This window comes from Scylla paramamosain, unplaced genomic scaffold (genome assembly GCF_035594125.1).
Source record: "Scylla paramamosain isolate STU-SP2022 unplaced genomic scaffold, ASM3559412v1 Contig118, whole genome shotgun sequence".
Classification (NCBI taxonomy): Eukaryota; Metazoa; Arthropoda; class Malacostraca; order Decapoda; family Portunidae; genus Scylla; species Scylla paramamosain.
The window spans coordinates 1-23593 of record NW_026973783.1 but is presented as its reverse complement, the minus strand read 5'-3'; the positions used below and the strand labels follow the sequence as shown (position 1 = coordinate 23593).

Below are 23593 nucleotides of genomic sequence, written 5' to 3'. Positions count from 1 at the left end.
AGAGAGAGAGAGAGAGAGAGAGAAAGAGAGAGAGTACAAACACACTCAGCTTTAAATTGGAGCAACCCTATCCCACCCTCCCCCCTCCATCTCTTTTTCCCAACCCCAACAAAAGAATAAAATAAAGTAAAAAAAAAAAAAAAAAAAAAGCCCAATGGAGATCCCACTTGCCCTCTATGCAAAGAAGCCGTCAGGACGCTGCAACATTTCGTATTTTGCAGCAAAACATTTTCAGAGATAAGAGCGAGCAACATCCGTATTTACCCTGACCGTCCCCTGCAGACACACCGTCATGAATATTGTCATTTCGCGCAGGGGAAAGGAAACATAGAAAAAAAAGGGGAAAAATGGTCACTAGTAATGAAAGCGAGCAAAGGAAGGCATTAGAAAGGCTGCCGGTCCCCAGTGTGCCCTCTTAGGACGGCATAAACACAATACTCTCAATTGCACTCTCTTCTGTGCTGAAAATTCCAAGGTGACGCGGAGGCTTTGGTCGGTCGGCGCCGTTCAGGGCAACGCTGCGCCGAAGCTGAGTGAGCCTCGAGGGTCTGACGTGAGGCAATGGTTCTGCAGCGGCAGTGATAGTACTGTAGTGGTGGTGGTAGAAGTATTGGAGGCAACAGAGGCGGTTGTGGTAGTTGTGGTGGTGGAGTGCTGGCTTAGGAAGAGTTCTCTTTTATCAAAACAACAACAAATACATTTTCCTTAAATAACTCTTCATGACGTGGAGAAGTACACTAACAATATACATGGATCAAAATAGCAACTTTGGTCTTGTTTATTTTCTCTCAGTCTCTTCTTTCTTTACTTTCACATGTATGAAGGCAGCGCCGCCGGGCAGGCGCTGCAAACAAAAAGTGAATGGAATGCCTGTCAGTGGCGTTCTCTAAAAGACAAAGAAAAAGGCTGGAGTAAGGAAAGCCACGGAATCAGTTCCACAGCTGTGGACGTGTCCTGATCCTTCCTTTAGGAAGAGCTCAAGTCTTAGGGAGAACAAAACCTGGAAGCCACCTGACTGTCGCACTGTTAACAAAAAGGCTAAAGGTAGACTGATGGAACAAGTGTCCGGGAGTGGGACAATCCAGGCCGGGGCGGTGCAGTATGAAGTTATATTTTGCAATTTGTCGGTACAGTCTGTGCCCGAAGGACACAGTCCAGCAGGGCAGTCCGGGCCTGAAGGACTCAGTAAGACATGGCAGCTGTGGCCTTTGGGAGCCAGCTGAGCGAGACAGCCTTGGCTTGAGGGACTGGAATAGCTTGGGTTGAGTGAGTGAAGTGGAGGAGTTGGTGGCGCCACTTGTACGTTTCCTGACAACTCCTGTGGGGTCACTTTGAGTGTATTGTTACTTACACTGAAATGTTTACAGTTCTGAGCGAGTGTGGTAATATTGTGTGGCTGGTGGTGATTGACTCACCTGCACCTTGTCCATTTCCAGTGATGTAAAGCTCCTCCACCTGGTTGCGTGGCCGTGTGACTTGCACTATAGTCTATAAAAAGTGTTGGAGATAGAACCTGGAATATTCAAGAATGCGGACCTTAATCTTACTTAATACTCCCCAGAACGTAACAGACCTTTTACTTTTTATTATTAATATTTTTTTCTTTTCTTTTCGTTCGCGGACCCAAATCTTTGCGTTAAGGAGGGTGGAAACTCTGTAGGTGCGAAGTGACTGGCATCGTGTTTGAAATTGTAGTCGCGGCAGTGTAAGGTTTGCTCTTTCCCGTGCGTTCTTGCCCAGCCTCCGGGAACCGGCACGGACAGTCTGCCTCAGTTCCAGGCAAGACAGGGGGTCGAGGGGTTAAACTTTGGTAAATTGTGTGTAAGTGCGTGTGTGAGCTTTCTAAGAGCAAAAATTGAAGAGAGAGAGAGAGAGAGAGAGAGAGAGAGAGAGAGAGAGAGAGAGAGAGAGAGAGAGAGAGAGAGAGAGCTATCCTCAGAGCAAGAAAGCAGCTGGCTCCTCGAGGTTACTGTGTCTTCAAAGAGAGGACTCATCCGAATCCTGTCTCTTAATCCTGACCTGTGCCTCGTCTTGGGTGTGTAGATCTCACTCCTACATTCTTAGCTCGATACTAGTGACTTTGAATGATACGTACTGGTAGTAACTCTTCTGACCACTGAGAGTGTTTATAATATTATTGGGAAATCTGCTGTAAGAAATGCATGAAAAACCTGAAAATTGGGGAACTTTTGACAGTATAGAAAATTGTTTATCTTCAAGGAAAAAAAAAAAAAAAATATATATATATATATATATATATATATATATATATATATATATATATATATATATATATATATATATATATATATATATATATATATATATATATATATATATATATAATAGTCATCAGTGAGGCTTAATACGCAAACACACACAAACTACCGGGACAAGGCTGCTAACATCTTTGCTCAGTGTCCGCAAAACAATTCCACACAGTAGCCTGTGAAACATATGGAACAGTGAGTCAGTCGTAATCAGACAGAACAGGTAATTTATAGAGATACCTATGTTCTGTGTTTTTTTTTTTACAAATTTCTCTGTCTTCTAGTTTATTTATTTTTTTATTTTTTGGTGGTACCGGATAAAGAGGCATAATTTTCTTGCAGCACTGGGGTGACTCACTCCTTCATAGACACAGGTTGTATTGAGTGTGACATGCAAATTTCTCTGGTCTGTGTTGTAGCTCTGTTGTATGATGAAATTTTTTAAGGGTGTTAAAGCACCTCCGCCCCTTGCTTTTAGTCACTCCTTTACTCTTACGCCTCACTCCTATACCTTCATTCATTCACTAGAGAGAGAGAGAGAGAGAGAGAGAGAGAGAGAGAGAGAGAGAGAGAGAGAGAGAGAGAGAGAGAGAGAGAGAGAGAGAGAATGTACAACACTAAAAATGAAACACGTCAATGCCTAGAACAATGCAAATCGTGATTTATTGCTCTCTCTCTCTCTCTCTCTCTCTCTCTCTCTCTCTCTCTCTCTCTCTCTCTCTCTCTCTCTCTCTCTCTCTCTCTCTCTCTCTCTCTCTCTCTCTCTCGCACACACACACACACACACACACACACACACACACACACACACACACCTCATGACGTCACACGACACACAACGGACAGTTCCCGCCAAGTGGAGACATTCATCAACTCACCACCTTCAAGTGTCATCAGGTAACACTGGCGGCAGGTGGTGTTTATGCCCAGAGTATCCTTTCATTTTTGTAACCGTGGCTGAGGAATAGAAGGGTCAGCTGTTGGCACGTTGGCACATTACACGTACTACATTCCTGGGCAGTACACCGTGCGGCACAACACGTGAGCATTATTACTTCGTTCCTACATAAAAGAAAATAAATAAATCAATAAAAACAGACGAAATGGAACAAAATTTAAAGGAAAAATATATATTGTTCTCCTCCCTTCACAGTGCCATCCAGGCAGCCTTATCATTTCAAATCACTAGAGTACTTCACCGTAGTTTAGTGAAATCATTACATTGCTCACCCAACCAAAAAAGAAGCCGAAGTTGAACAAAACTGAGAAAAAAAAAAGAAACATGGCGTTTTTCCTTCACAGTAGCACTCTTATTATTCCAGTCTTATTATTGCCCAGGGGTTCAATGACAGCATGGTGAAATTATTACATTACTCACCCAGGCAGACAAAATGAACAGAATCAAATGAAAAAAAGGAAGCATACATTGTCTATCCTTCACAGTTACCCAGACTTTTTTTTTTATTTCGTATCACTAGAGTACTTCCCTAAATGTGTGGCGACGTTGTAGTGACCAGTGCCACGCCTTGCAAACGTGTCACTCCTTCCCAGAACAGCTTTGTGTGGCACTAACGAAGCGCGGTGTCACCCAATGGTAGTGTGAAGGCTGCGAGGTTTGTCTGCTGACTTGCCCAAAAATTATTATGTTGATTTATCTTCAGACTCTGGCGGTTGGAGTTTTGATTCAATATACAATCTCTCTCTCTCTCTCTCTCTCTCTCTCTCTCTCTCTCTCTCTCTCTCTCTCTCTCTCTCTCAGTAGTGTTTAATATCTACGTTCGTCTCTTTTTTATTACAGTGATATTGGTGTTTATTGGCATTTAATTAAACCAAACGTATGCCCGCTTAAAACGAGCTTACACAGAACGACATACTGCTATACAAATAAGCACACACACACACACACACACACACACACACACACACACACACACACACACACACACACACGCGCGCGCGCGCGCGCGCGCGCGTCGGGGAAGGAGCGTCGTAAGAAACAGCCTCGTAGGAAATTATAATGAAACAGCTTCTTAATGCTTAGCTTCTCTACCGGCGCGCTACTCTCTCTCTCTCTCTCTCTCTCTCTCTCTCTCTCTCTCTCTCTCTCTCTCTCTCTCTCTCTCTCTCTCCCCCCCCCTGTAAAATACTACGTGGCATCATCGAAACGAGGGAGGAGCGGGGGAGGGCACCGAGTCCGAGCGACCTTGAAAACAGCTGAGTGATGATGCCACTTAGCATTTTAAAGGAGTACTTATAATCACCGCAATAATGTTGTCGTGTAATGCTTATTGGTATATCACATGCTTTTTAATACCATTTGTCTTGTTATAAGATACTGTAATATTCCACAGCCTGCAAAAAATAAGATTAAATAAGTGGCACCTCCGAGGCTGCGACAATGCAGCCGTCTGTTCTTCACGTCAGCTACACGCATAGCAGCACACCCGCGAGTCCCATACATTTTCAACTCCTCTGACGGGGAAACAAAGCCTTAAAATGCATATGTGTATAGAACATTTCCTACTTAGAATTGCACGTTCCTTCACCTCTTTCAGTATTTGCAGAAACACGCGTTACACCTTTTATACAGTGGACAACAAGCAAAACAACACCTACGTGTTCTGAAACGCTTCATTTGTCTCACCACATTTTTTTTTCTTTTCAAATGATGATAGGTTCTGAATAGCCGGGTTTTAAATGCATTTCCCCTGTTAATAATATAGAAATCGTGTTAATCTGTCACTAGAACCATAAAAAACATCTTTTGAAAACCTGTGCAACTTCATTTAGAGTCTTATCAGTTTAGTGGAGGTGCGGCGCAGAAGTGTTTCAGAATAGGGATCATTGTCTCGTTTTCCCCCAGCCTGGCGTCCCCGCTCGGCCCCTTCCACGACTCGCAGCGAGAGAGAGAGGTCGAGGTGCGGTGGTCTTGTGGCGGAAGCCTGAAGGAGGCGGTGAAGGAGTGAAGGTAAGAGTTTGGTAATAGGAAGATTGTTAGATTATTATTCAGTGGGTGGAATTAAGGCGTAACCTATGAGATTATGAATGATAAGGATGAATAGGTGAGAATAAGGATGGGTAGGTTTGTCCATGTTTGGTGATTAGATACGCCACGTTAGGTAATGTGATTAGGCTGACCTGATGTAGGTTGACCAGGTGAGGTTGGGTAGGTGTGATTAGGTTAAACAGATGGTGATTACAACACTGGCAAAGTGACGTAGTTAAGCTTATCAGGTGAGAGATGGGAAGTTATAGAAGTTTAGCAATTTGCGAGGGAATAAGCTGCAAGGGTGATTAGACTGCAGGTGACGTTATTTAATTTGTCAGGTGAGAGAAGTATGCTGATCAGATGGTAAGTTGGTTGCTTGTTTGTCCAGGTGATTGACGTCTGATTAAGCTTACTGAGGTGATAATTAAGGAAGTGAATTTGAGATTATATTATATAATATATACGTAAAATCATGTTGGATTGGTGTGTCTGTGGCTGCTATTTTGTGGTCCCTCTGCTTATTCGCTGTGCTGAGTGGCAGTTGGCTTGTTAACTACGATCATTATTTCACTTATTCATTATCATACACACACACACACACACACACACACACACACACACACACACACACACACACCTACCTACCTTTAGTAACGGTATATGCACACCCACGCACATTCACACCCACGCACGCTCACATATACGCCCACGCACTCGCACACCCACGCACTCGCACACCCACGCACTCGCACACCCACGCACTCGCACACCCACGCACTCGCACACCCACGCACTCGCACACCCACGCACTCTCACACCCACGCACTCTCACACCCACGCGCTCTCATACCCATGCGCTCTCATACCCACGCGCTCACACACGCCCAGGCGATCACACACACACAAAATATTAATGACAAAAAAACTGGTGATGCACTCAAAAATCTGGTGACACTCAAAAAAAAACTGGTGATACACTCAAAAATGGTGACACTCAAAAAATCTGGTGACACTCAAAAACCTGGTGGTGCACTCAAAAAAAAAACTGGTGATGCACTCAAAAAACTGGTGACACTTAAAAAAAACTGGTGATGCACTCAAAAAACTGGTGACACTTAAAAAAAACTGGTGATGCACTCAAAAACCTAGTCAGGCAGCCAAAAGAATGGTCATGCACTCAAAAAAAATATAACCCCTTCACACACACACACAACCCCTTCACACACACACACACACACACACACACACACACACACACACACACACACACACACACACTTTACATTCTAAATTTGCATTAGACTTTTTTAATGCTGCTTTGTTCTATTAAAGCAGATTTTTATTTATTTTTATTTATTTTCTTTTTTACCCGGTTCACCTCAAAGTTGGCTTATTTTAAATAGTTTTTTTTCCTAATTTGTTATTCATCTGATAAATATTTTCTTGTCCTATATTTGCTCATGTATTTGGCTTCAAAATTCTTTCCCTTATCTGACCTTTTCTTTATATAGTGGGTTTCAAAACGATGGACTACACTTAAAATTGTTGTATTTCTGCAACCTTAAACTGTCTATGAATAAAACTAATAAAAGGTGTGGGCCAAAGTTTAAAATGACTTCTTTTCAAATTTTAAATTTTTATTTGTGTTTTTCATGAGTGCAGAGATAGCATTTTTTTTAATCAGGTTCATCTTTTAAACTTGTGTATATATTGTGGTGTCATTGAAATTTCTGTGATGCCATGCAGATTTCTTCTATCTGGTGTTTTCTTCTACTCTACATCATTCTTCAAATTTTTGCTTTTAAATTATAATAGGGACATGTTTATCAAACACATTTCTTGGCTTCAAACGTTAAACTGCCGTACTTTTCAGATTTTCTCTAACCGGTGCTTTCCTTTCTTTCAATTTTCGTTTCTTGAATGTGACAGTATGGAATTTAGACACATTTCATATTAAATCTCGGCACAGTTCTCACATCATTTTTTTTTTTTTTCTATGTAGGAGGGACACTGACCAAGGGCAACAAAAATCCAATTAAAAAAAAATGCCCACTGAAATGCCAGTCCCATAAAAGGCTCCAAACCGGGAGTTAAAAAATTGAAGGATAAGTGTCTTGAAACCTCCCTCTTGAAGGAATTCAAGTCATAGGAAGGTGAAAATACAGAAGCAAGCAGGGAGTTCCAGAGTTTACCAGAGAAAGGGATGAATGATTGAGAATACTGGTTAACTCTTGCGTTAGAGAGGTGGACAGAATAGGGGTGAGAGAAAGATGAAAGTCTTGTACAGCGAGGCCATGGGAGGAGAGGAGGCATGCAGTTAGTAAGATCAGAAGAACAGTTAGCATGAAAATAGCGGTAGAAGACAGCTAGAGATGCAACATTGCGGCGGTTAGAGAGAGGCTGAAGACAGTCAGTTAGAGGAGAGAAGTTGATGAGACGAAAAGCTTTTGATTCCACCCTGTCTAAAAGAGCAGTATGAGTGGAACCCCCCAGACATGTGAAGCATACTCCATACATGGACGGATAAGGATCTTGTACAGAGTTAGTAGCTGGGAGGGTCAGAAAAACTGGCGGAGACGTCTCAGAACACCTAACTTCATAGAAGCTGTTTTAGCTAGAGATGAGATGTGAAGTTTCCAGTTCAGATTATAAGTAAAGGACAGACCGAGGATGTTCAGTGTAGAAGAGGGGGATAGTTGAATGTCATTGAAGAAGAGGGGATAGTTGTCTGGAAGGTTGTGTTGAGTTGATAGATGGAGGAATTGAGTTTTTGAGGCATTGAACAATATCAAGTTTGTTCTACCCGAATCAGAAATTTTAGAAAGATCAGAAGTCAAGCGTTCTGTGGCTTCCCTGCGTGAAATGTTTACTTCCTGAAGTGTTGGACGTCTATGAAAAGACGTGGAAAAGTGCAGGGTGGTATCATCAGCGTAGGAGTGGATAGGACAAGAAGTTTGGTTTAGAAGATCATTAATGAATAATAAGAAGAGAGTGGGTGACAGGACAGAACCCAGAGGAACACCACTGTTAATAGATTTAGGAGATCAGTGACCGTCTACCACAGTAGCAATAGAACGGTCAGAAAGGAAACTTGAGATGAAGTTATAGAGAGAAGGATAGAAGCTGTAGGAGGGTAGTCTGGAAATCAAAGCTTTGTGCCAGACTCTATCAAAAGCTTTTGATATGTCCAAGGCAACAGCAAAAGTTTCACCAAAATCTCTCAAAGAGGATGACCAAGACTCAGTAAGGAAAGCCAGAAGATCACCAGTAGAGCGGCCTTGATGGAACCCATACTGGAGATCAGATAGAAGGTTGTGAAGTGATAGATGTTTAAGAATCTTCCTATTGAGGATAGATTCAAAAACTTTGGATTGGCAGGATATTAAAGCAATAGGACGGTAGTTTGAGGGATTAGAACGGTCACCCTTTTTAGGAACAGGCTGAATGTAGGCAAACTTCCAGCAAGAAGGAGGTAGATGTTGACAGACAGAGCTGAAAGAGTTTGACTAGGCAAGGTGCAAGCACGGAGGCACAGTTTCGGAGAACAATAGGAGGGACCCCATCAGGTCCATAAGCCTTCCGAGGGTTTAGGCCAGCGAGGACATGGAAAACATCATTGCGAAAAATGTTAATAGGTAGCATGAAGTAGTCAGTGGGTGGAGGAGAGGAAGGAACAAACCCAGAATTATCCAAGATAGAGTTTTTAGCAAAGGTTTGAGCAAAGAGTTCAGCTTTAGAAATGGATGTGATAGCAGTGGTGTCATCTGATTGAAATAAAGGAGGGAAAGAAGAAGCAAAGTTATTGGAGATATTTTAGGCTAGATGCCAGAAGTTACTAGGGGAGTTAGATCTTGAAAGGTTTTGACACTTTCTGTTAATGAAGGAGTTTTTGGCTAGTTGGAGAACAGACTTGGCATGGTTCGGGGCAGAAATATAAAGTGCATGAGATACTGATGATGGAAGGTTTAAGTACCTTTTGTGGGGTACCTCTCTATCATGTATAGCACGAGAACAAGCTGTGTTAAACCGAGGTTTGGAAGGTTTAGGTCGAGAAAGAGAGTGAGTAATGTACGCCTCCATGCCAGACACTATCACCTCTGTTATGCGCTCAGCACACAAAGACGGGACATGGAAGCAGTAGTCATTCTTAGGAAAATCAGCAAAATACCTCCTCAGGTCCTCTCAACTAGCAGAGGCAAAACGCCAGAGGCACTTTCACTTAGGGGGATCTTGAGGAGGGATTGGAGCGATAGGACAAGATACAGATATGAGATTGTGATCGGAGGAGCCCAATGGAGAAGAAAGGGTGACGGCATAAACAGAAAGATTAGAGGTCAGGAAAAGGTCAAGAATGTTGAGCGTATCTCCAAGACGGTCAGGAATACGAGTAGGGTGTTGTACCAATTGCTCTAGGTCATGGAGGATAGCAAAGTTGAAGGCTAGTTCACCAGGATGGTCAGTGAAGGGAGAGGAAAGCCAAAGCTGGTGGTGAACATTGAAGTCTCCAAGAATGGAGATCTCTGCAAAAGGGAAGAGGGTCAGAATGTGCTCCACTTTGGAAGTTAAGTAGTCACAAAGAATTTCTTATAGTCAGAAGAGTTAGGTGAAAGGTATACAGCACAGATAAATTTAGTTTGAAAGTGCTTGTGCAGTGCTTGTCAAACTTTTTCCGTTTTCCTATGATATTTCTTGTGTAGTCTTAATTTTTTTAGGGAATCTTGGCACATCTCTTATGCCTAAGAGAGACGTATTTTTGTTTTGAGTTTTGTAGGGAATCAGTTATCAAACACATTACAAGGAATCTCAGCACATACAACAAACTTCGTGTCTAGGAACTAATGGTCTGTATTCCTTGCAGGTGTGAAGTGTGTGGCTTCCACTTCACCATCCTATGAACAGCCTGCAGGAATCTCTATCAGCACCTGCTTCTGCAATATTGGCATCTGATTATCAAATAGTGCTGTCACGCTGGGCCTGACATACTCCATTGCAATTGGGGAATCAAGCTTCACCAGGAAGAGAGGCCGAGCATCACGACCTTCAAGCCTTCAAGCCCTACAAGAGGTGTTAAGTATTGTCAGGACAAAACAGAGGTCCTGGTACAAGAGTTTTCATTGCAATCAAGGAAGAGTCAAGTTGCAGTAAGAAGAGTGTGTCAAGAATTTTAAGCAGGAGGAAGACTGTCAAGCAGTTGACGGCAGGAAGAACGCGTGAAATTCCCTTAAGTCGTGGCAGGACCAACAGGCAACCTTCAACACCTGCAGAGGCACAAGAGTTGTGGGCAGTTTCACCAGGAAGAGTTTGCTCCTCACTGAAGTTGACACAAAGACACAAGAATCTGCAAGTGTTGTTACTCCGAGACCCTGCTGCAAATGTTCTCCAATCCACTCCAGTCTGGGAAGGAAGAATGTAGGAAGTCCCTCTCTTCTGTACTCAACAAGCACCACCACCACCACCACCACCACCTTCATTCAGGCTTGGGACAAGTTTTGTACATTCCAGCACTTCAGTATTAAAGAAAACAAGTGCCATGTTTATTATCCTGTTGTGTATTTATTCACTTAACATTCACAGTAAAACAATAAACATTCAGTATTCCATCTTGTGTAAATAAAGTTTCAGGCAGAGTACAGGTCATGCCCTCAAAAAAAAACGCATAGAAGCCCTGTCCCAGCAACTGGTGTCGTTGGGATGGGGCTTCTGTGCAAATCATACCTTAAACTTTATTTTTGGGCCTTGGGCCAATCCTGGCACTTTTTTTTTATTACCTTGAGGGCATGAATTGTTACCACCAAATATTTATTTTACACTATACCAGCACATTGTTAGCAAACTATATATTTATTTCACATATATAATAGTAGTCACAAATTTATTTATTGGCAAAGACATACATACAAGTCATACACAGCAATGCAACCTGGACTAGATAATACACTGGTGGAGTCAGCTGGCTTGGGGCACTTGTACAGCAGCAGCACACCCAGTACTGGCTGTAGACACACCCTCCATTTGGCTCTTCCTGACGTCAGAGCCTGCAACATGGCACTACCGGACTGATTGCAGACAGAATGTTAGCCAACACAAGTGAGATCTGCAAAAGAGTAACGCAATTTGGGGAAAATGGATAGTTATGAAGACGTGAACCTGTATCACACATACACACTAATTCTATCACTCAAATGCTGGCTTTTTACTTTTTACAAACATTTCACTCCCTTTAACAGCCCATCACTCCCTTTAACAGCCCATCACCTGGCCAAAACAATCCTCAAACAACCCACAACTCTTCCATATCTTATCTTTTTATATCCATAAATTCCTCAAAAAAACATCCTTATTTTTCGCCAAACACCTTTCACGTGCACATCTCTCAACAAAAAACCCAAGCTACACATCTCTTATTTCACACTGATCACTGCAAACCATTCCTTCTAACCCTCTTCAGTAACACACACAACATGCCTCACCAGTAATGCTCATCCATCCTAGTCATTCTTAATAAAAGTACCACACGTGCACTTACCCAGCCCACACACTGCCTCTCTTGCTATCCTGTACCACTATTTTCACACTTGCTGTTCTTCTAATCTTGGTAAGAGCACGCCTCTCCTCCATGCATTTACTAATCTTATTAACAACTTTCCTCTTATCCTGCACATACATACATAAGGATTCATACACGCACGCACGCACGCACACACACACACACCCACACACACACACACACACACACACACACAGACTCTCAACAATACTCTGATTACATACAGTTGAGGATTCCTTATCCAAAATTGTTGGGAGTGAGTGGTACAGATTTTAGATTTCCCCAGTTTTTTTTAATAACTTGCCAATATCTGATACCTCCCATGGCAGTAAATCAAGCTCTGGTTATCAATTTTTTGGTGGGGCAAAAAAAATGTGACAAAACATGACACAATTAAAATCTTAGATTTTTAAATTTAGGATAGAGGATTCTCAAGTGTAGCAACAAAACACAGTGTTCACATGAATTGGTTCCTGCAGTCACAGCCACCTGTCAGTCACAAGGTTCCAGTATGGTGTACCTCTTGCTCCTGAGTTATGGGAGCGTTCCAAGCTTTCTTCCACTTCCTCTCCGTGTTACCACCTGCGGGGAAGACACACATCTGTACTCCTGCTGCATGACTCACAACTCAGTCCAGAATTTAACCATTTCACCACATTACACAGCAAAGAAGGCACGACAGAAAACACTGACATGCACATTTAACTCTTAAAGCAGTGGGCTGTATTGTAACTTGAAGGTCTCCACATACAGGATAAACTAGACTTTTCACTATGACAAGATATGATATGTCTACTCAAATAAGAAGACATGGAAAAAGTGCCAAATTGTCATACATGGCAACTCACGTGCCCTGAAGATGTTATGCTCAGTCTTTCAATCACTGAGAGACTGTCAGGCACAGTGGAGAGAGGCGTCTCTCCTGCGCTCCCCTGTACATTTCCCCCTTGCCACTACCTTCTTGTTTCATCGCTCACATTCAATACCCCTTACATTACAATGGATCCCGGCAAGTTTAACAGGGAAGAGAGTGCCATGATGGTGTTTGAGTCGAGGTCAGTAACCATGGGTCTGGAAAGAAGACGGGGAGATCACAGACAGCTGTGACACAAGTGGCCAGGGCTGTACCAGGGCTGGGCACAGCTGCCACTCCTGAGAGAAAGTCTAAGGGCAAAAAAGGAAGACAGATACAGGAATAATAAATTGACAAAACACATGCACGGTGAACACTTAATTGCCACGCCATCTTTCTCCTGGTCAGAAGAGGCCTGTGAGCTGCAGGATGACCGGGGGTGAGCAGCCTCCGTCCACCACCCAGATGATGGCTGCTTCTGAATTTGCCATCTTCCTTCCTATCTCACAATTACTGATCCCTTCTTGAACAAACACCATCGCAACACTTTTCTTCACTGTCAAGCTTGCCAGAACCCATTATGTGAGGAGAATTATGGGTGAGCCATCACATGAGAAGCTTGTACCAAGGGAAAACAGGCAGGGGAGTGTGGGAGTGTAGAAGAGGAGGACAGCTGAGTGTCATTGAAGAAGAGGGGATAGTTGTCTGGAAGGTTGTGTCGAGTTGATAGATGGAAGAATTGATTTTTTTTAGGCAGTGAGCAATAACTAGTTTGGTCTGCCCCAGTCAGAGATTTTAGAGAGATCAGAAGTGAGGCATTCTGTGGCTTCCCTGCATGAACTGTTTATTTCCTGAAGGGTTTGGACGTCTATGAAAAGACATGGATAAGTGTAGAGTGGTATCATCAGTATAGGAGTGCATAGGACAACAAGTTTGGTTTTAGAAAGTCACTGATGAATAATAGGAAGAGTGGTGACAGGACAGAACCCTGAGGAACACCACTGTTAATAGATTTAGGAGAAGAACAGTGACCGTCTACCACAGCATCAATAGAATGGTCAGAAAGAAAACTTGAGATGAAGTTACAGAGAGATGGATAGAAGCCATAGGAGGATAGTTTGAAATGAAAGCTTTGTGACAGACTCTATCAAAAGCTTTTGATAATGTCCAAGGCAACAGCAAAAGTTTCACCAAAATCTCTCAAAGAGGATGACCAAGACTCAGTAAGGAAAGCCAGAAGATCACCAGTAGAGAAATAATGAGTGGTTAGTGTTGATACTACTACTGCTGCTACTACTAGGGTCTGGAAGGGAGAGTTGGGAGTGTTAAGTGTATGGTGTTCCTACTACTACTAATGCTGCTACTCCTACTGTTATTACTACCACTACCACTAAGCTAACTTGAGAGAGAGAGAGAGAGAGAGAGAGAGAGAGAGAGAGAGAGAGAGAGAGAGAGAGAGAGAGAGAGAGAGAGAGAGAGAGAGAGAGAGAGAGCGAGAGAGAGAGAGAGAGAGAGAGAGAGAGAGAGATGAGAGAGAGAGAGAGAGAGAGACCAATTTTATATAGAGAAAAACAAAAAATACATCAACAACGACGACAACAACAACCTCATTAACCTGTTAGAGGAGTGAGAGAAGCTCACCATACAAGTGTGGCTCTCCCCAGCAGCAGCAGCAGCAGCAGCAGCAGCAGCAGCAGTAGCAGCCCCTCTCCCCGGCACAGCTGCCCCATCAGGCACCTCCACTGCTCCCAGCCGTCCTACACCTGTGCCACCAGGAAGCTGACGAGGACCACCTTCAGCTCTGCCACTAAGTTGTCTGGCCTGCAACACAAATCAGGATCAGAATATATTTAATACTATACTTAATTCCTGCCAACTACTACTACTACTACTGCTACTACTGCTACACTGTTCTTGAGTGCTAAAAAGACATACAATAATAACTATGACTACTGCTGTTACTGCAATTATTACCTAACAATAGTGAAGGGCAGAGAGAGAGAGAGAGAGAGAGAGAGAGAGAGAGAGAGAGAGAGAGAGGAGAGAGAGAGAGAGAAGAGAGAGAGAGAGAGAGAGAGAATGGAAAGAAAAAAAACAATAACAAGTAAACAAAGAGAACCTGTCCAATCATTGACTTCAAACTGTAGGAAGAACCAAGCCTATATTTTGTGACTTGACTGGGACTACCCCCTCTCTGTAAGCTGTCCTGGCAGGCTGGGGTGAAGGCCACAGTCCCTTCCTTTGACTTCATCTGTGGTGGCCGGGGGGCTGTGGGGGGCTGGGAAGTGGGTGAGGTAAAGGGCTGTGGGTCTGGTGTGTCTGTGGTGGAGTGTGGGGCTGCTTGTGAAGGCTGTGAGACTGTTTGTGAGGCTCTTGTGGTGTGTGTGATTTTTAGGAGTGTTAAAAGTAGAAGGCCGGAAGTAATATTAAAGTTATACTTGGCGCTGGTCAGACCTCATCTAGACTACGCTGTGCAGTTCTGGTCCCCACATTACAGGAAAGATATAGGTCTATTAGAATCAGTACAGAGGAGAATGACTAAAAGGATACAGGGGAATGAGGAGTATTCCTTACGAGGCGAGGTTGAAGCTGTTAAATTTACATTCTTTGGAGATATGTAGGTTAAGAGGGGACCTGATAGAAGTCTTTGAGTGATATAAGGGTTATAACAAGGGGGATGTAGGCAAAATTCTTAGGATCAGCAATCAGGGGAGAACAAGAAATAACGGGTACAAGCTTGAAAAATTTAGGTTTAGGAAGGAGATAGGAAAAAATTTGTTCTCAAATAGAGTGGTAGATGAGTGGAACGGACTCAGTAATCATGTAGTTAGTGCTAGGACACTAGAGAGCTTTAAGAGAAGATTAGAACAAGTTTATGGATGGGGATAACAGATGGAATTAGGTAGGTATATTTCATACAGGGACTGCCACGTGTAAGCCTGGTCGCTTCTTGCAGCTTCCCTTATTTCTTATGTTCTTATGTTCTTATGTATGTGTGAGGTATGTGGTGTTCTGTGAAGGGGCTGTGTTAGATGCTGTGTCAGGGGCTGTGGAGGGCTGTGGGGAGGTGGAGGGGCTGCTGTGTGTGTGTGTGTGTGTGTGTGTGTCTTGGAGGATCTGAACTCAGCCACTGGCATTAATTCTGCCGCTGAACAAACTCCACCTGAAAAATAAGGAGAGAATTAATGGCTGGTGATAAAATAATAATAACAATAATAATAATCTATCTATTTGAATTAATGACTGGTAATAATATAGTGATAATAATCTATCTGTCTGTCTGTCTGCTTGTCTGTCTGTCACCATATTAGGCTGGTAATCCCACATGAGGCAGCCCAGTCAACACACACACACACACACACACACACACACACACACACCACACACACACACACACACACACACACACATAAACCTAACCCAACCACTTACAGCCTTCTTCTGCTTGTTCCTCAGAATGCTAATGGCCCCCATGCCCCGTTCCTTCCACTGTGGGGGCGACTCAGAGGTGTGATAATGAAACAGCTTGTACTGCCTGCAGGTGGGGGGAGGTTATGTTAGGCTGGCACTGCCTGCATGTTAGGTTAGGTTAATAAAATGAAGAGAGGTTATGTGAAGAACAAGGAGAGGAGGAAGAGGAGGAGGAGGAGGAGGAGGGGGTAAGAAAGAAAACATAGATTGAGAGAAAATAATAATAATAATAATAATAATAATAATAATAATAATAAGAAGAAGAAGAAGAAGAAGAAGAAGAAGAAGAAGAAGAAGAAGAAGAAGAAGAAGAAGAAGAACTATTTACCTGCAATAAGAAAACCTGACCTGACCTAAACAATGATAAAACAGCAAAATTACCATCAGTACTTGACCTGACCTCACCTCACCTAACAACAAGAAACAGCAAAACTACCAACAACATTTCTCAATAAAATAATAAACCAATAAAAAGCTCACAAAAATAATAATAATAATAATAATAATAATAATAATAATAATAATAATAATAATAAAAACACCATTACCCAACCTGACCTGACCTCGAAACTCAGTCTTATCATTTCCTCCTCCTGGTCATCATCACTAACCACGAAGACCTCCAGCAAGGTCACCACTGGTTCAAAGTAGGGGTCATGCTCCCCTACTCTGCTGGTTGACTCCCCCTCCTCGCTCACCACGCTGTCATCAGGGTCTGTCTGTCTGAGAGAGAGAGAGAGAGAGAGAGAGAGAGAGAGAGAGAGAGAGAGAGAGAGAGAGAGAGAGAGAGGAGAGAGAGAGAGAGAGAGAGAGAGAGAGAGAGAGAATTAGGCTTGGTTGGGCTAGGAGGAGGAAGAGATGGGAAGAGAGAAGAGGGAAGTCTAGATGAAAGAAAGAGGAGGAAGAGGAAGAAGAGGACAAACATACATGCATATACAGACAAACAAACAAACAAACAAATATTAAGTTAAGACAAGAAAAAACTGAAAAAAAATGAAAAATAAAAACGATATATTCTGACACACACACACACACACACACACACATAACGAACCAACAAAACAAACAAACACAAGAAAATGAAGAAAAAAATAAGGAAAATATTTACGTTAAAACTTTTTTTTTGTTTATCCTTAACGAACACAAGAACTACCCCCACCCCCGCCCTCCCTTCCCTCACACACACACACACACACACACGCGCGCGCGCGCGCGCGCGCGCAAACAATTCCATAAAAAAAAAAATCGAAAATACAATAAAATAAGGAGGCATTTTGAGCCATATTTCCCTTATTTCCCCTTGTCCCCTCGTCCCTTAGGGCTCAAGATGGCCGCCCACACCTGCTTCTTACTGGCGGGCAGGTGTGTGTGTTGTACATTGCTGAATAAAGGAGTAATTAATAATGGTGGGGCATCACCCTCGATCATCCCTCGATTTTCCGCCATAAGATCCCCGCCACCCGCCCTCACATATACGCCTATTTTCCCTATTTTACACCTCCCCACCGCCGCCATTCTCGTGTGTGTTGATAGCCAGATGATGTGAGTGTAGAATGGTAGCCATGTTACCTTCTCAAGAGCCATGGTGTCGCTGATGATGATGGATAATTGTGGCTGCCCCTATCAATCCCTACGATGCAATTTTGTAAGCAGACTCACCATCTGATCTTGATCTTGATCTTGATGGTACAGGCGGCACAGGATCACTCTTGAGTGGATCGGCAACCCCTGTACAAAGGGAAAAAAAAAAAAAAGAGAAACGAACAGCATCCTCTATCCTAATTGTTCATACACCTGGCACGCCACATTCTCTCCAGAAACTCTTTCACCGCCTCAATCATCCTTTCATTCGCCTCTCTACACAGTCCATTCCTTTCCTGTCTTCTCCACTCTTTCATTCCTATCATGCCCTAACTCAGTCAGTATCACTTGCATCATCTCATTCCTGTCTCTGGCATATTTCACACACTCCAGCACCACATGTTCCACCGTCTCATCCTCTCCCATGTCACACATCCGGCACACTTTGCTGCGGGACTCAGACCACCTGTTACTCCTTGCATTCACATCCATACACTGTGCCCTCGCTCGGAAGAGAAGATCACCGCCCAGGCTTCCATCATACCACCTTTCATACCTCGGGGCCTCTTTCTCCTTTGTACCATTCCAGGGTCTTCTTTCTTTCCATCTCATTCTTCCATTCATTAAGTCCCACACATTTCACTTCTTTGTCTATCTCATTCTTCCATTTTCTCACATCCCATTCGGCTCCCACTCTGCCTCCTCTTGTTACCACCCATTCACGCTCATTTTGATTCCTACCAGCCATTCTTATCGCCCACACAACTTGCAATCCATTCCTGTCTGTCATTCTCATGCATCTCTTCCTCCATTTGCTTCCACTTTCATTCCACAGGTACACCTTCCTTGCTATTCTTGCATCATCCATTCTCTCAAGCCTAATCTTGTACCTAAGTGTGGCTTTTGTCAGTCTTTCTCTGAAGGTGCTCCATCCCATGTCACCTTCTCAAGGCTTCAACTGCTGTGCACCTCGGTGCACTCAGTGCCATCCTTGCTACTCTATTCTGGCCCACTTCTAACTTATCAATTTCACTTTCATTCCATGCAATCACATCCATACCATACATTATACATGGCACAGCCACACTCTTCCACACTTCTCTCAACACATCATACTTACTTGCTCTCATCCTTGCCGCGCTTCCCAGTCGACCTACCCACTGGTTTACCATACTTATCTTTTCATTCTTTGCCTTTGCACACCCCACTAGGACTCATCCACATCCCTAAGTACTTGTATTCTTGCACCTGTCTCAACTCATTCTCTCCAAGTCTCCATACCACATTACTTTCATCCTCTGACCTATTCACAATCATTACTTTGCTTTTCTCACTGCTAAACCTTACTCCAAAGTCTTTACCATAGCCATCCACTACATCCAACAAACTTTGAAGCTCATCTGCTGATTCACTCATAACAACTACATCATCTGCATAAAGGAGCACACATACTTTATCATTCCCCACACTTACCCCTACATTCATTCTTCTCATCCTGGCTGCTAGCTCCTCTGTATACAGGCTAAAAAGGGTTGGTGACAATATACAGCCCTGCCTAACTCCTCTCTCACTCTTCACCCAGTCTGTTTCTATGTCTCCTAGCCTGTATCTAGCTCTTGTGTCCACATACATACTTTGCACTATGTTAACTATCTTTGCACTCAATCCAATCTTTTCTAAGACTCTACCTAACATTTCTCTGTTCACTCTATCATAAGCTTTCTCTATATTCAAAAAACCTAGGTACAATTTACCCCCATCCTTCTTTTTCTTCTCAATCATTTCATTCACCACAAACATATTGTCCTCAGCTCTCCTGTCCCTACGAAAACCATTCTGTTCTTCACCCAGCACTCCAGCTCTCTCAATCCATTTACACAGTCTCTCATTCAACACTGCACTGAAAACTTTACCTACTGTATTCACTAATGCAATTGGCCTGTAGTTCTTCAGCTCATTCTTACTCTTAAATCCTCCCTTATGCAACAGACACACTCGGCTCTCATTCCACTTTCTTGGCACTCTCTCTTCATCCCACACTCGGTTGAATAACTCAGTCATTCTGTCTATCACTACCTCCCCACCATTCTTGTAGAACTCATAGGGTATATCATCTGGACCTGCTGCCTTGCCATTCTTCTGCCTTCTCACACACCTCTCCACTTCATCCCTACTGATTCTTTCATCCAGTTCATCTGCATTCTTCCTTTCCAGTGTTACACATTCTTCTCTCACACTAAACATCTCACCTACCTCACCTACTTCTTCCCAGAACCCTTTGATTGCCTCCCTGATTCCATCCTTCTCTGTTATAACTACACCCTCCACTTTTAGACTCTCCACACCAACACTGCCTGACATATTCTCACCTCTCATAAACTTGTACCATTCACGGCCACCTTCCATACCTTTCTCCCTTAAAGATTGAATCACGCTCCTTTCACTCTTCACTTTAGCATTCATTATCATTCGTCTTGTGAACCGCTGCTGCTTCACATACGCTGCCCATGCATTCTGATACTCATTCTCTGCCTCATCGCTTTCATGCCTCTTTTTCCTCAGCCATCTACACTGTCTACTCATTCTCTTTCGCTCCTTCCTAGCTGCTCTGATTTCATCATTCCACCATGGTTTACATACATTCTTTCTTCTACCTACTCTCACAAACCCTATCTGGTTCTCAGCAGCACCCCCTCACGTCCTCAACCAGTTTCTCATTCAGATGCTCCACGTCATGCACACTTTCGTCGTCCCAGCTTCTCTCACTCAGATCAACCTGAAAGTTCTCCCACCCTACATCTCTCAGTCTCCACTTCTTTCTCTTACTTGCCACTTTCACTTCATTCCCACCCTGCATCAAGCACTCCACAACCAGCATGTTGTGATCGGACACAATATCAACCAAACCATCCTCATCTATCCACATGTGCGACACAATTTCACGCATTCTTCCATTCACCAACATGTAGTCAATTGCCGATTCCTGTTCTCTTGCACTCTAAGTCACACGCCCCTCTGCCAAAGTAACATTCAGATTTTCCAGCTCCAGTTCATCAACAAACTCTCCAAGCATTTCACCATTCCTGTTCACCTGTTCCCCAGTATTCCCACATGTGCATTCATGTCACCCATAATTAGCACTCTCTCCTCTCCATGCTCTCTCACAACTTTCTTAAGTATGTCATACTTCCTCCTATTTTCCCTCTCTGCTCTTTCACCCATGACAGTCATGTACGCTACCACCAGTACCACCTTCTCTGGTCTGCCACGACCATCCATGCATTCCACTCTTACTGCAAGCACATCCTCACTACTTGTACACTCCCCCACATCAATCTCCTCTACTTTCAGTCCTCTTTCTTTCTTGTAGAGTAGGGCTACGCCTCCTCCCAGTGTTTCCTGTGCCTTACGCCCCTTTCCAATCATAACGTACTCGCATCCCTCCATTCGTACATCATCTCTCAGGTGAGTCTCAGTGAGCCCGAGTAAGTCGAACCTCCACTCCCTGAGCTCCTTGCATACATCCTCAAACTTGGCCCACACCCCATCCTCTCACATTCATACAGCCAATCTTCACACATTTACTTGCCTGGTTAGTCTCTTTTCTTCCATGTTTGCTGACATCAGTGGGTCCTCCTCGTCATGCGTCGTCCACACAACACACCTGCCTCGCCCTCATCCACTCGGCCAGTCGACGTCCTAGCCTCTCATTCCCGTTGTGGTTGAGGTGGACCCCGTCTCTCCCGAAGAATTTGTCCTGGTCAAGGATCCCATCCATGTCCAGGAAGCTCACGTTGCTGCCCTTCTTCTCTGTCATCCATTCCATCTTGACCTTCATGAGTTCCATGCATATCTTGCGGTTCGTTTCTCTTCTAACCTTCTCTTACTGCACTCCTTCCCGTGGGCGCCGCATGGACCCCCACCACAGCCACACACATCTTCTTCTCCTTCTGCTGCCCTCACTGCTTCTATCACTTCCTTTACCGTGTCTTCAGCACCTGCCTCTACTAAGTTGTTGCCTCCTCCTTGGACAACTAGCAGGCTTCTCTCTTCCATTTCTTGCACTTCTTCCTTGACTTTCCTCTTGACGTCTTGGATCTTAGCACCTCCCATGCTGGTGCACTCAATTTCCCTTCCCACAAAGTCAGGAGTCTTCCTTACCATGCTGTCTCCAATGACACGTACTGGGGCTTTCTTGATTACCATTCTCTTCTTCCTTGGAGGCGTCTGTCTGTTCTGGCCACTTCCACCACTTCTTGCTGGTCTTTTCTCTCTTCAGTCTTCGTCGTCTGTGCTTCTGCCTCTTTCATCAGGTTTTCTGTCTGGGTGCTCTGCTTCACTCTCTCTTCTTTTTCCTCATCCTGGTTCCTCCATTCATTGAAGGCTCTTGCTCAGGCATTCCCTGCAGAGGAACACCAGAAGCTCGAACCCCAGCGCCTTCATGTTGGCCTCCCTCATGCCCACACAGGCTACATGGAACCAGGCCATGCATCTCTCGCATGCCACAGCCCTTTGCCTGTTCGCCACACTCTCTTCGCATGAACCACACGCGCTCATCACCATTTTCAGGGTATTTCAGCACACAGGCAAGAAAAATAAACCACAAAACTCAGAGAAAACTCAGAGAGCAAGGCAAAGCCACTCTGTACACACCGCCACTGCTTGTCCTTTCCTATCTCACTGTTGTGGCTGTCTACTTACTCACCATCTGATATGGACGCTCGATCTTGATCTTGATGGTACAGGTAGCTCGGGATTATTCTTAAGCCAGGCCTTTGGATCGGCAACTCCTGTAGAAGGGGAAAAAAAATAACAAACAGCATCATCTACAGTAACTGTTCGTACATCTGGCACGCCACATTCTCTCCAGAAACTCTTTCACCGCCTCAGTCATCCTTTCATTGGCCTCCTCTACACAGTCCCAGCAACACCATCCACTCCTTTCCTGTCTTCTCCACTCTTTCATTCCTATCATGCCCTAACTCAGTCAGTATCACTTGCATCATCTTATTCCTGTCTCTGGCATACTGCACACACTCCAGCACCACATGTTCCACCGTTTCATCCTCTCCCATGTCACACATCCGGCACACTTTGCTGCGGGACTCAGACCACCTGTAACTCCTTGCATTCACATCCATACACTGTGCCCTCGCTCGGAAGAGATCACGGCCCAGGCTTCCATCATACTACCTTTCATACCTCGGGGCCCCTTTCTCCTTGTACCATTCCAGGGTCTTCTTTCTTTCCGTCTCATTCTTCCATTCATTCAGTCCCATACATTTCACTTCTTTGTCTATCTCATTCTTCCATTTTCTCACATCCCAGTCAGCTCCCACTCTGCCTCCTCTTGTTACCACCCATTCACGCTCATTTTGATTCCTCCCAGCCATTCTCATCGCCTACACAACTTATAAACCAATCCTGTCTGTCATTCTCATGCACCTCTTCCACCATTTGCTTCCACTTTCAATCCACAGGTACACCTTCCTTGCTATTCTTGAGTCATCCATTTTCTCAAGCCTAATCTTGTATCTAAATGCTCTCTCTAGTTTTAATCTTGAATCTTGATCTTTGTCTGGCATCTTTTGGGAGTTTTTTGAAGCTTTTTTTTTTTTATGTTTTTAATATACTTTTCGAATAGTGTTGAAAGTAAATTGTGGGGAATTTAATGGGCTATCATGGTGTACTATTGTTTTTTTTTTATTTTGCCGGTAGTTATTTAGATATTCAGAAAAATGTTGAAAGTATTTGGGTGTCTTAGAATTTGATATATATATATATATATATATATATATATATATATATATATATATATATATATATATATATATATATATATATATATATATATATATTGTGTTTTTGTTTTGTTTTCTCTT

At 43.5% G+C, this 23593-nt stretch overlaps 1 protein-coding gene and 1 long non-coding RNA gene across 21 annotated transcripts in view; one reads left to right on the top strand and one right to left on the bottom strand.

The window, feature by feature from the left end:
• LOC135099331 (uncharacterized) overlaps positions 1-10857 on the top strand; it is a 131803-nt gene extending 120946 nt beyond the window's left edge. Inside the window, exons 3-4 of the long non-coding RNA XR_010267849.1 lie at positions 5134-5238; positions 10118-10857. This is a non-coding gene — a long non-coding RNA (uncharacterized LOC135099331). The remainder of the gene's footprint in view (positions 1-5133; positions 5239-10117) is intronic.
• LOC135099328 (ran-specific GTPase-activating protein-like) lies at positions 10793-22619 on the bottom strand. Of its 20 annotated transcripts, none has more exons than XR_010267848.1 (8): positions 17700-17814; positions 16684-16853; positions 16092-16194; positions 14779-15822; positions 14301-14480; positions 12643-12877; positions 12268-12388; positions 10793-11353 (listed from the first exon to the last, which is right to left on the bottom strand). XR_010267848.1 is itself a non-coding variant. In XM_064001707.1 (8 exons), exons 1-4 carry the CDS (start codon positions 22417-22419, stop codon positions 15796-15798), a joined length of 294 nt encoding a protein of 97 aa, XP_063857777.1. In that variant the 5' UTR covers positions 22420-22612; the 3' UTR covers positions 10793-11353; positions 12268-12388; positions 12655-12877; positions 14301-14480; positions 14779-15795. The 20 variants fall into 20 exon arrangements, 15 of the variants coding, with proteins under 15 accessions (XP_063857777.1, XP_063857775.1, XP_063857776.1 ...); XR_010267846.1 differs by having other exon boundaries at positions 12296-12388; XR_010267847.1 differs by having other exon boundaries at positions 12327-12388.
• Positions 22620-23593: the final 974 nt, after the last annotated feature.

Bases quoted from the DNA above. Each gene is read 5' to 3' on its own strand.
- LOC135099328 (XM_064001697.1), bottom strand. From the start codon at position 14,910: ATGAAGTCAAAGGAAGGGACTGTGGCCTTCACCCCAGCCTGCCAGGAC. The intron at 14,481-14,778 runs GTTCTCTTTGTT...TTTGTGTTGCAG, and splicing joins TGAAGTCAATGATTGGACAG to GCCAGACAACTTAGTGGCAG. The intron at 12,389-14,300 runs GTGAGCTTCTCT...TCTTCCCCGCAG, and splicing joins GGGAGAGCCACACTTGTATG to GTGGTAACACGGAGAGGAAG.